The following is a 14,088-nucleotide window of genomic DNA, read 5'->3' as shown; positions in this document are numbered from 1 at the left end:
ACATATCAACCCAAGTGCCATTGACCAACAATGATGACCATCTCAAAACAAGAGCCATTCTCAAACAATAACGATCATATCAACTCAAGTGCCATTGAACAACAATGAAGACCATATCAATCCAAGTGCCATTGCCCAACTATATTGACCATATCAACCCACGTGCCATTGACCAACAATGATGACCATATCAACCGAAGAGCTGTTGACCAATAATGATGACCATATCAGCCCAAGTGCCATTGTCCAACAAAGATGACAATATCAGCCCGAATGCCATTGACCAACAATGATGACCATATCAACCCAAGTGCCATTGACCAACAATGATCACCATATCAACTCAAGTGCCATTGCCCAACAAAGATGACAATATCATCACAAGTGCCATTGACCTACAATGATGACCTTATCAACTCAAGTGCCATTGCCCAACTATATTGACCATATCAACCCAAGTGCCATTGACCAACAATGATGACCATATCAAACCACGTGACATTGACCAAACATGTTGACCATATCAACCCAGGGGTCATTGACCAGCATGATGACCATATCAACCCAAGTGCCATTGACCAACAATGTTGAACATATCAACCCAAGTGCCATTGACCAGCAATGATGACCATCTCAAAACAAGTGCCATTCTCAAACAATAACGATCATATCAACTCATGTGCCATTGAACAACAATGATTAACATATCAAACCAAGTGCCATTGACCAACAACGTTGACCATATCAACCCAAGTGCCATTGTCCAACAAAGATGACAATATCAGCCCAAGTGCCATTGACCAACAATGATGACCATATCAACTCAAGTGCCATTGCCCAACAAAGATGACAATATCATCACAAGTGCCTTTGACCTACAATGATGACCTTATCAACCCAAATGACATTGACCAACAATGATGACCATATCAACTCAAGTGCCATTGCCCAACTATATTGACCATATCAACCCAAGTGCCATTGCCCAACTATATTGACCATATCAACCCAAGTGCCATTGCCCAACAATGATCACCTTATCAACTCAAGTGCCATTGCCCAACAAAGATGACAATATCATCACAAGTGCCTTTGACCTACAATGATGACCTTATCAACCCAAATGCCATTGACCAACAATGATGACCATATCAACCCAAGTGCCATTGCCCAACTATATTGACCATATCAACCCAAGTGCCATTGCCCAACTATATTGACCATATCAACCCAAGTGCCATTGCCCAACAATGATCACCTTATCAACTCAAGTGCCATTGCCCAACAAAGATGACAATATCGTCACAAGTGCCATTAACCAACAATGATGACCTTATCAACCCAAGTGCCATTGACCAACAATGATGACCATATCAACTCAAGTGCCATTGCCCAACTATATTGACCATATGAACCCAAGTGCCATTGAACAAGAATAATCACCATATCAAGCCAACTGCCATTGCCCAATAATAATGACCATATCAACCCAAGTGCCATTGCACAACAGTGATGACGATATCATTCCAAGTGCCATTGCCCAATTATACTGACCATATCAACAAAGTGCCATTGACCAACAATAACGACCATATCCACCCAAGTGCCAGTGACCAAGAATGATGACCATATCAACCCAAGTGCCATTAACCAGCAATGATGACCATAACAACGCAAGTGCCATTGACCAGCAATGGTGACCATATCAACTCAAGTGTCATTGACCAACAATGATGAACGTATCAACCCCAGTGCACTGCCCAACAATGATGACCATATCAATCCAAGTGCCTTTGGCCAACTATATTGATAATATCAACAAAGTGCCCTTGACCAACAATGATGACCATATCAAGCCAAGGGACATTGCCCAACAAAGATGACAATATCAGCCCAAGTGCCATTGACCAATAATGATGACCATATCTACACAGGTGCCATTGACCCACAATGATGACCATATCAACCCAAGTGCCTTTGACCAACAATGATGATCATATCCACACAAGTGCCATTGACCAACTATATTGACCATATCAACGCAAGTGCCTTTGACCAACAATGATGACCATATCAATCAAGTGCCTTTGACCAACAATGATGACCATATCAACCCAAGTGCCATTGCCCAACAAAGATGACAATATCAGCCCAAGTGCCATTGACCAACAATAATGACCATATCAATCCAAGTGCGATTGACCAACTATATTGACCATATCAACTCAACTGCCATTGAAAAACAATGATTAACATATCAACCCGTGCCATTGACCAACAATAATGAACATATCAATCCAAATGCCATTACACAACTATATTGATAATATCAACCAAGTGTCTTTGACGAACAATAATGACCATATCAACCCAAGTGCCATTGACCAGCAATGATGACCAGAACAACCCAAGTGCCATTGACCAACAACGTTGACCATATCAACCCAAGTGGCATTGACCAGCAATGATGACCCGATCAACCCAAGTGCCATTGACCAACAACGTTGACCATATCAACCCAACTGCCATTGCCCAACAATGAAGACCATATCAATCCAAGTGCCATTGCCCAACTATATTGACCATATCAGCCCAAGTGCCATTGACCAACAATGATGACCATATCAACCCAAGAGCTGTTGACCAATAATGATGACCATATCAGCCCAAGTGCCGTTGACCAACAATGATGCCCATATCAACCCAAGTGCCATTCACCAACTATGATGACCATATCAACCCAAATGCCATTGCCCAACAATGATGACCATATCAACCCAAGTACCGTTGCCCAACTATAATGACCATATCAACCCAAGTGCCATTGACCAACAACATTGACCATATCAATCCAAGTGCCATTGACAAGCAATGATGACCATATCAACGCAAATGCCATTGACCAACAATGATGACCATATCAACGCAAATGCCATTGCCCTTATTGACCATATCAATCCAAGTGCCATTGACCAACAATGATGACCATATCAACCCAAGTGCCATTGACCAACAATGATGACCATCTCAAAACTACTGCCATTCTCAAACAATAACGATCATATCAACTCAAGTGCCATTGAACAACAATGATTAACATATCAAACCAAGTGCCATTGACCAACAATAATGACCATATCAAACCAACTGCCATTCACAAGCAATAATGACCATATCAACCGAAGTGCCAGAGACCAACAATGATGACCATATCAACCCGTGACATTGACCAACAATGTTGACTATATCAACCCAAGTGTCATTGACCAACAATGATGACCATATCAACCCAAGGGCCATTAACCAGCAATGATGACCATATCAGCGCGTGCCATTGACCAACAATGATGACCATATCAACCCAAGTGCCATTGCCCAATTATATTGACCATATCAACCCATGTGCCATTCCCATATTGACCATATGAACCCAAGTGCCATTGACCAACAATGATGAACATATCAACCCAACTGCCATTGCCCAACAATGAAGACCATATCAATCCAAGTGCCATTGCCCAACTATATTGACCATATCAACCCAAGTGCCATTGACCAACAATGATGACCATATCAACCCAAGAGCTGTTGACCAATAATGATGACCATATCAGCCCAAGTGCCGTTGACCGACAATGATGCCCATATCAACCCAAGTGCCATTCACCAGCTATGATGACCATATCAACCCAAATGCCATTGCCCAACAATGTTGACCATATCAACCCAAGTGCCGTTGCCCAACTATAATGACCATATCAACCCAAGTGCCATTGACCAACAACATTGACCATATCAACCCAAGTGTCATTGACAAGCAATGATGACCATATCAACGCAAATGCCATTACCCATATTGACCATATCAACCCAAGTGCCATTGACCAACAATGATGACCATATCAACCCAAGTGCCATTGACCAACAACGTTGACCATACCAACCCAAGTGCCATTGACCAACAATGATGACCATATCAACGCAAATGCCATTGCCCTTATTGACCATATCAATCCAAGTGCCATTGACCAACAATGATGTCCATATCAACCCAAGTGCCATTGACCAACAATGTTGAACATATCAACCCAAGTGCCATGGACCAAAAATGATGACCATCTCAAAACTAGTGCCATTCTCAAACAATAACGATCATATCAACTCAAGTGCCATTGAACAACAATGATTAACATATCAAACCAAGTGCCATTGACCAACAATAATGACCATATCAAACCAATTGCCATTCAGAAGCAATAACGACCATATCAACCCAAGTGCCAGAGAACAACAATGATGACCATATCAACCCGTGACATTGACCAACAATGTTGACTATATCAACCCAAGTGTCATTGACCAACAATTATGACCATATCAACCCAAGGGCCATTAACCAGCAATGATGACCATATCAGCGCGTGCCATTGACTAACAATGATGACCATATCAACCCAAGTGCCATTGCCCAACTATATTGACCATTTCAACAGTGCCATTGACCAACATTGATGACCATATCAACCCAAATGCCATTGCCCATATTGACCATATCAACCCATGTGCCATTGACCAACAATGATGACCATATCAACCCAAGTGCCATTGACCAACAATGTTGAACATATCAACCCAAGTGCCATTGACCAGCAATGATGACCATCTCAACCCAACTGCCATTGCCCAACAATGATGACCATATCAACCCAAGTGCCGTTGCCCAACAATAATGACCATATCAACCCAAGTGCCATTGACCAACAACGTTGACCATATCAACCCAAGTGCCATTGACCAACAATGATGACCATATCAACGCAAATGCCATTGCCCTTATTGACCATATCAACCCAAGTGCCATTGACCAACAATGATGACCATATCAACCCAAGTGCCATTGACCAACAATGTTGAACATATCAACCCAAGTGCCATTGACCAACAATGATGACCATCTCAAAACAAGAGCCATTCTCAAACAATAACGATCATATCAACTCAAGTGCCATTTAACAACAATGAAGACCATATCAATCCAAGTGCCATTGCCCAACTATATTGACCATATCAACCCACGTGCCATTGACCAACAATGATGACCATATCAACCGAAGAGCTGTTGACCAATAATGATGACCATATCAGCCCAAGTGCCATTGTCCAACAAAGATGACAATATCAGCCCAAGTGCCATTGACCAACAATGATGACCATATCAACCCAAGTGTCATTGACCAACAATGATCACCATATCAACTCAAGTGCCATTGCCCAACAAAGATGACAATATCATCACAAGTGCCATTGACCTACAATGATGACCTTATCAACTCAAGTGCCATTGCCCAACTATATTGACCATATCAACCCAAGTGCCATTGACCAACAATGATGACCATATCAACCCAAGAGCTGTTGACCAATAATGATGACCATATCAGCCCAAGTGCCGTTGACCAACAATGATGCCCATATCAACCCAAGTGCCATTCACCAACTATGATGACCATATCAACCCAAATACCATTGCCCAACAATGATGACCATATCAACCCAAGTGCCGTTGCCCAACTATAATGACCATATCAACCCAAGTGCCATTGACCAACAACATTGACCATATCAACCCAAGTGCCATTGACAAGCAATGATGACCATATCAACGCAAATGCCATTGCCCATATTGACCACATCAACCCAAGTGCCATTAACCAACAATGATGACCATATCAACCCAAGTGCCATTGACCAACAACGTTGACCATATCAACGCAAGTGCCATTGACCAACAATGATGACCATATCAACGCAAATGCCATTGCCCTTATTGACCATATCAATCCAAGTGCCATTGACCAACAATGATGACCATATCAACCCAAGTGCCATTGACCAACAATGTTGAACATATCAACCCAAGTGCCATTGACCAACAATGATGACCATCTCAAAACTAGTGCCATTCTCAAACAATAACGATCATATCAACTCAAGTGCTATTGAACAACAATGATTAACATATCAAACCAAGTGCCATTGACCAACAATAATGACCATATCAAACCAACTGCCATTCACAAGCAATAACTACCAATTCAACCCAAGTGCCAGAGACCAACAATGATGACCATATCAACCCAAGGGCCATTAACCTGCAATGATGACCATATCAGCGCGTGCCATTGACTAACAATGATGACCATATCAACCCAAGTGCCATTGCCCAACTATATTGACCATTTCAACAGTGCCATTGACCAACAATGATGACCATATCAACCCAAATGCCATTGCCCATATTGACCATATCAACCCAAGTGCCATTGACCAACAATGATGACCATATCAACCAAAGTGCCATTGACCAACACTGATGATCATATCAATCCAAGTGCCATTGTCCAACCGTATTGACCATATCAACCCAAGTGCCATTGACCAAAAATAATCATCATATCAAGTCAAGTACGTTTCCCCAATAATAATGACCATATTAACCCAAGTGCATTGCCCAGCAATGATGACAATATCAATCCAAGTGCCATTGCCCAACAATGATGACCATATCCACCCAAGTGTCATTGACCAACAATGATGACCATATCAACCCAAGTGCCATTTACCAACAATGATGATCATATCCACACAAGTGCCATTGCCCAAATATATTGCCCATATCAACCCAAGTGCCATTGACCAACAATGATGACCATATTAACCCAGGAGCTGTTGACCATTAATGATGACCATATCAGCCCAAGTGCCGTTGACCAGCAATGATGACCATATCATCCCAAGTGCCATTCACCAACTACGATGACCATGTCAACGCAAGTGCCATTGCCCAACAAAGATGACCATATCAGCCCAAGTGCCATTGACCACCAATGATGACCATATCAACACTATTGCCATTGACCAGCAATGATGACGATATCAACTCAAGTGTCAATGACCAAGAATGATGACCATATCAACCCAAGTGCTAGTGACCAACAATGATGACCATATCAACCCAAGATGCATTGCCCAACGATGACCATATCAACCCAAGTGCCATTGACCTACAATGTTGACCATATCAACCCAAGTGACATTGCCCAACTGTATTGACCATATCAACCCAAGTGCCATTGACCAACAATGTTGACCATATCAGCCCAAGTGCCGTTGACCAACAATGATGACCATATCATCCCATGTGCCATTCACCAATTACGATGATCATATCAACGCAAGTGCAATTGCCCAAATATATTGACCATATCAACCCACGTACCATTGCCCAACAAAGATGACAATATCAGTCCAATTGCCATTGACCAACAATGAGGACCATGTCAACCCAAGTGCCATTGCCCATCTATATTGACCATATCATCCCAAGTGCCATTGACCAACAATGTTGACCATATCAACCCAACTGCCATTGCCCATCTATATTGACCATATCAACCCAAGTGCCATTGACCTACAATGTTGACCATATCAACCCAAGTGACATTGCCCAACTGTATTGACCATATCAACCCAAGTGCCATTGACCAACAATGTTGACCATATCAGCCCAAGTGCCGTTGACCAACAATGATGACCATATCATCCCATGTGCCATTCACCAATTACGATGATCATATCAACGCAAGTGCAATTGCCCAAATATATTGACCATATCAACCCACGTACCATTGCCCAACAAAGATGACAATATCAGTCCAATTGCCATTGACCAACAATGAGGACCATGTCAACCCAAGTGCCATTGCCCATCTATATTGACCATATCATCCCAAGTGCCATTGACCAACAATGATGACTATATCAACCCAAGAGCTGTTGACCAATAATGATGACCATATCAGCCCAATTGTCATTGACCAACAATGACCATATCATCCCAAGTGCCATTCACCAACAATGTTGACCATATCAACCCAACTGCCATTGCCCATCTATATTGACCATATCAACCCAAGTGCCATTGACCAACTATATTGACTATATCAACCCAAGTGCCATTGACCAACAATTTTGACCATATCTACCCAAGTGCCATTGACCAACAATAATGACCATATCAACCCGTGCCATTGACCAACAATGATGACCATATCAACCCAAGTGCCATTGCCCAACAATGATGACCATATCAACCCAAGTGCCATTGCCCAACAATGATGACCATATCAACCCAAGTGCCATTGCCCAACTATATTGACCATATCAACCCAAGTGCCATTGCCCAACTATATTGACCATGTCAACCCAAGTGCCATTGACCAACATTGCCTTCCTGGCCAGCGAAATCAGCATTTGGATCGTGTACCTCACCTTCAGCACTCTTAACTCCAATTCTGACCTGTTGAATAGCTCCCCCCTTTCCTCTGGCTGCACAAAATTTGCTTGTCCTTAAAACCCTTCATCTTCTGCCCTTCTTTTAAAAGCAAATGGAAGTTCTTCGCTTTGAGCAGGCGTTTGACTGTGCTCCCTGACGTCCGAGGTCGACTGTTCCTCTGGCAAATGGTTAGAGAAATTTCTTCCACATTGAACTCACTACAGAACACCGGTCACATGGGAAGTCGATGATAAGCCTCAGCAGCCTAGGGTTGGGTTTGTTCCCTTGGGGGAGGGACACAAGAGGACATCTTAATCATTACTGCAGACATTGGAGTCAGCAGCAAGAATAAGCCTGGGAAGGAAGCCCAACTTGACAAAATAGTCTGGAGACACCCATAGCTGTAGATCCCAGAACTATGATGGAGGGTCACCCCCACCTTCTGTGAATCTAGGAGCAACCCTGGTGCTGCTGACCCAGCCGGAGCAGGGGCTATGCACCTGATTAAAGAACCATTGGTAGACTCAGTTGTTCTTCCTAATTCCAACTCTTGTCTTGCTCTCTTGGTTCCTGGTAAAGTACCTGGAAGAGAAGGAGGTATTCGAGCTGAAGTGTGTAACACTGCGGAAAGATTCCCAGATGTACAAGGATCGCATTGAAGCAATCTTGCTCCAAATGCAAGAAGTGGTGACAGAGAGGGATCAGGTAACTGGAAAAGAGATTCTCTCCTTCAAATCGTAACTTACACTATATGGAGCCTGCACTTCCTGATGGTCTCACTGTTTCCATGGAGACATCCCATGCTTCTGAGTAGCCCTCCCCTCCCCACCCACCCCAAAGGCCTTGAAAGGTTACCTTTGCCAAAGACCTTTAAACTATTTAATTTTTTTCCCATAAAAGCATTTAGAAACCCCTGAAATAATTTAAGTCAATATTTTAAAATTTAGACTTTTTTAAAGTTAGTTATTTTAAAACATGAAAAGTAGTAACATATAATTTTAAAACTTTAAAATTAAGTATAAAATAACTCATATACTAAGTTGTATCAATCTTTCTCCAGAGTGCTGGCAACTTATTTCAGCTGAAGGAGTTTGTGGTTTGTCCAGCAGAAACTTACACGGGGTAAAGCTCAGGGAGTGGGCAGTAATCAGTGATGTCACTGCTCCAGCAGAAACCAGCAGGCGCCCTACTCCTGTGTTTCAACACACGAGGTGCGACCGAGGTTACGCTGGGTATGGAACAGCGGAAAGTTGGCCAATCCCTGTCGAATCTTCAGCTGGAGATGAGCACCATCTGACCCAACAATCTGGCTCAATGTCGAGTGGCAGGGTCAAGGTGGGGAGGTCAGTGCACTGTGACCCCCTGGAAGTCTTTCCAGAGGAACACTAACACTGAGAGACTCACGTCAGGAGGAAGCCTGACCGTCACAAGACAGGTGCTTCAGTTGTTGTCTGAGCTTGGGTCTCACTTGGTACCTGTGTCTCCCCGTGTCTGCTGCCCCGCCACAGGCTCTGAAGTCGAGGGAGGAGATCCACAAGCTGCACACGCAGACCTTGCAGCAGAAGGACGATTATCGGAAGCTGATCCGTGAGCAGGGCGAAAGATGCGACGAGCTGCAGATTGAACTGTTCCGGCAAGAGGAGCAACTCCTGAACCTGCAGGCCAAACTCAAGAAGGTCAAACAGCTGCCAGACAGTTCGGTAACACCCAGCTTCCTCGTTACGTGGGGGGTAGGGTCGGGACCTGGTCTGCCACAGTGGAGCTCCAGTCCAGCGTTAGACTTCAGCCTGCAGTGTGGGACTTTGCTCCACGTTCCCGATTGTCTGTAGGGGCAAGTTCGCTCCCAATCCATGTCTCTGCTCCCTGATAGTATCTGATCCAATCTGGTTTGTCATGGTGATGGAGGACTGTCTTTATGTGTGTACGGGTGGGTTGGGAGTCAAGGGGCTGCTGCTTCTCTGCTGAACATTGTGGGCGTGCATTGTTGGTGCTGGAAAGTGTGGCCACACTTACGGGCTGCCCCCAGCACATCCTTAGGTTGAGTTGGTTGCTCAAGCAAACGACGCACTTTCTGGTGCATTTGGACGTGGACTTGAACCGGAATCTGAGTTAGGAGCTTGGAGCTGGGCTCTGGGGTTCACAGCATGGTGTCGAGATGAAGGCTTTAAGGGTTGTCTGATGTTTGGTTTGAAGACACATGAAGTGATTTATAATTCATAAAACCGTTCTTGAGTTTTTCTTCAGACTTTGATGAGGCCACCTGCCAAGCTTCTCAGGATGCGAGTCACTTTGCTTCCACTTGGCGTAATGGTGCTGCCCTGCTCCAAGTGGGATCCCTTCTCCCGACGGTGCTGACTGTAACAGACTGGCATTGTTTACCGGCACGCCCTGCCCCGCGGTGCCGGTCCTTTACTAGAGAACACAGGCTGCATTCTTCAGCATGGGGAGAGGGAATTCACAGCCCGTTAAATCTTGATCCAATCTGCACCCCCAGACCAAGTGCATGGACGGATACACGCGGTGGCCACTTTATGAGGTACACCTGCTCGTTAATGCAAAAATCCCATCAGCCAATCGTGACGGCAACTCTGCATAAAAGCAGGCAGACACGGTCAAGAGCTTCAGTTGGGTTTCAGACCAAACAGCAGAATGGGGGAAGAAATTAGATCTATGTGACTTTGACTGTGGAGTGATTGTTGGTGCCAGGCAGGGTAATTTAAGTATCTCCTGGGGTTTTCATGCACAGCCGTCTCTAGAGTTTACAGAGAATGGTGAGAAAAAAATAAAAGATATACAATTAGTGGCACTTCTGTGGATGAAAATATCTTGTTAATGAGGGAGGTCAGGGGAGAATGGTCAGGCTGGTTCAAGCTGACGGTAACTCAGATAACCTCGATTTACGACCATCGGGTGCAGAAGCACATCTCCGAATGCACAACACATCGAACCTTGAAACGGGCAGGCTGGAGCTGCAAAAGATGACTGGCTCCACTGCTGTGCCTAATAAAGTGGCCAGTAGTGTATATAGACACTCATACATCTGCTGACAGATCCTGAGGGAGACATATGTGTTCAAGTGTCACGTGTTTGGATGGGTTTGTACGCACACCTATTCATACACACATACACTTCAATTGTGCCCCTTCTGTCAGCAAGTGAGATGAGTTAATTCAGCGTAGGGCTGGTAGAACAAGTACTTTTAATGGAAGTAGTCCTTATGTTTAATACATGTCTCCATTTATAGTTAAACTCCATGTTGGCTGTGTGATTATGGCAACTGGCACGGACAGACACTGCTCACTTCACCCTCTCTTTTAACAGATCACCCCCACCGGAATCCCGGATTCAGAACAGGACTTGGCTGAATGTGAGTCTCTTCGGTAAAGCCCTGCCACGTAGGGTAGCGATGTCAACCCTCAGATGCAGTTCAACACACTTACTGCGAACGCTGTTGGTGTTGGTGTCGTGTCCTCGGTCCCAAGGGCAGTAGTTTGGGAAAGAGCAGCAGATATCCCCCTGGGGTTTGTACCTGAACCGACATAATAAGAAGGTAGACTGGCGTACTTGCCGAATGCTATCTGTGCTCGGGTTGTGCTGCGTTCATCAGTGGGATCTTGCTGTTGGGCTCACTCAGGACAGCGGGGGGGTGCAGTGGGAAAATTGCTGGGTAACTTATCCCAAAGGCTGAGCTAACAGCCCAGAAGCATTAGTTCTAATCTCAGCACGGCAGCCGGGGAATTTTAATTAATCTGGAATTTGTACAACGCTGTGGCGGTAGTGATGATGGTGCGAACGTTGGAATGCATTCCACCAATGTGTCTGAAAGGAGGAATGTGCCGACTCTGGTTGACTGAACTCGGACAGAGTTGCTGGCCCACGGTGATGTGTGTAACTGCTCTCTGAACCGGGCCGACGGGCAGTAAGCCTGCCCTTGCTGGTCACTTCCAAGGTTCACGCAGGGCGAAATTTAGTAAGTCATCTGGCAGTTCAGGATATCTGGAGAGAATTTCGTTCTGACCTGCCTGCTGATAGGTGCTGAGTTCAGCTCTGTCGCTGCCCGGTCCTGCATGAGTCTCGTCCACCACCTTTTGGGGGCAATGCGGCACATTGGGGGGGTGGGGGTCATGGACTCTAGAAGCAACTCCATCCTTCCTGTTCCTCGCAGAAGCTCTGAAGGTGTGAACCACCTTCCCCAACAATTCCCACATCCTACCTGTCCTGGCCAGCTTGATGGGCTGCTTCTGTCCACCACCTTCCCCCAACACTACTCCCTCAACCTCTCCACCTCTCCCAGCTTCTCGTCATCCCTCCCCTCCCCCACTCCCCACATCCCCCCCCCCCCCCACCAGCCACCAGTAGATGCCGGGGACCCCAGCCCAGCTGAACTGAAGGACCCGGAACGAAGAGGCAAGCTGACATTTCCCTGAAGAAGGGTCTCGGCCTGAAGCATTTCCGCAGATGCTGGCTGACCTGCTGAGCTCCTCCGGCATTTTGTGTGCGTTGTTTCCCTGATTGTGTTGTCTACTCCTTTCAGGCTGTTGGACACAGAGCACAGAGAATCTGAAGGACACTAGCACCGAGCAGTTCCCAGAAACGCTGAAATATTCTGGCGTAAAGAGCGTAAGTTGTCCTGCTATTCAAAGCATCTTCATCACCTGGTTCCCATCCATGACCTTATCTGTCCTTACCCTGTCAACTCAAGAAATTGTGGTACCTGGCAAGGTAAATCCAGGGGTTCACAACATGGCTTAGCACAGCCTGCATTGTCCACTGGGGCAGTGCTCATGGACACCATCAACTGTACCCTCAAACGCATCTCTCTCATTTCACCCCATCCTCCCGCCACCCCACCAGGGACAGGGTTCCCCTTGTCCTCACCTACCACCCCACCAGCCTCCAGGTCCAACGTATAATTCTCCGCAACTTCCACCATCTCCAACGGGATACCACCACCAAGCACATCTTTCCCTCCCCTCCCTTTCTGCTTTCCGCAGGAATCGCTCCCTATGCGACTCCCTTGTCCACTCGTCCCCCCCCCCCCATCCCTTCCCACCGATCTCCCTCCCAGCACTTATCCTTGTAAACGGAACAAGTGCCAAACCTGCCCTTACACTTCCTCCCTCACCACCATTCAGGGCCCCAGACAGTCCTTCCAGGTGAGGCGACACTTCACCTGTGAGTCGGCTGGTGTGGTATACTGCATCCGGTGCTCCCGGTGTGGCCATTTATATATTGGTGAGACCCGACGCAGACTGGGAGACCGTTTCTCTGAACACCTACACTCAGTCCGCCAGAGAAAGCAGGATCTCCCAGTGGTCACACATTTTAATTCCACATCCCATTCCCATTCTGTTATGTCTGTCCATGACCTCCTCTACTGTCAAGATGAAGCCACACTCAGGTTGGAGGAACAACACCTTATATTCCATCTGGGTAGCCTCCAACCTGATGGCATGAATATTAACTTACGTTAATGCCCAGCCTTCCCTTCTTACCCCATCCCTATTTTTAATTTTTTTTCTCTCTTTGACCTCTCTTGCCTGTCCTCCATCTCCCTCTGGTGCTCCCCCCCCTTCTTTCCTCGGCCTCCCGTCATGATCTTTTCCCTTCTCCAGCTCTGTATCCCTTTTGCCAATCAACCTTCCAGCTCTTAGCTTCATCCCTCCCCCTCCTGTCTTTTCCTATCATTTTGGATCTCCCCCACCCCCTCCCACTTTCAAATCTCTTACTATCTCCTTCTTCTGTTAGTCCTG

At 45.6% G+C, this 14,088-nt stretch overlaps 1 protein-coding gene across 5 annotated transcripts in view; it reads left to right on the top strand.

Moving 5' to 3' along the window:
- Positions 1 to 14,088, top strand: part of card9 (caspase recruitment domain family, member 9) — a 201,883-nt gene that overhangs the window by 181,653 nt on the left and 6,142 nt on the right. For all 5 annotated transcript variants that reach the window (XM_059943784.1, XM_059943786.1, XM_059943788.1 and 2 more), the window contains exons 7-10: positions 8,915 to 9,040; positions 9,844 to 10,035; positions 11,657 to 11,702; positions 12,870 to 12,955. In XM_059943784.1, the coding sequence (XP_059799767.1) occupies positions 8,915 to 9,040; positions 9,844 to 10,035; positions 11,657 to 11,702; positions 12,870 to 12,955 (450 nt within the window). The remainder of the gene's footprint in view (positions 1 to 8,914; positions 9,041 to 9,843; positions 10,036 to 11,656; positions 11,703 to 12,869; positions 12,956 to 14,088) is intronic.

Source organism: Hypanus sabinus, chromosome 18 (assembly GCF_030144855.1).
Source record: "Hypanus sabinus isolate sHypSab1 chromosome 18, sHypSab1.hap1, whole genome shotgun sequence".
Taxonomy (NCBI): Eukaryota; Metazoa; Chordata; class Chondrichthyes; order Myliobatiformes; family Dasyatidae; genus Hypanus; species Hypanus sabinus.
The sequence above is the reverse complement of the archived record's forward strand: the minus strand, read 5'-3'. Positions and strand labels throughout refer to the sequence as shown.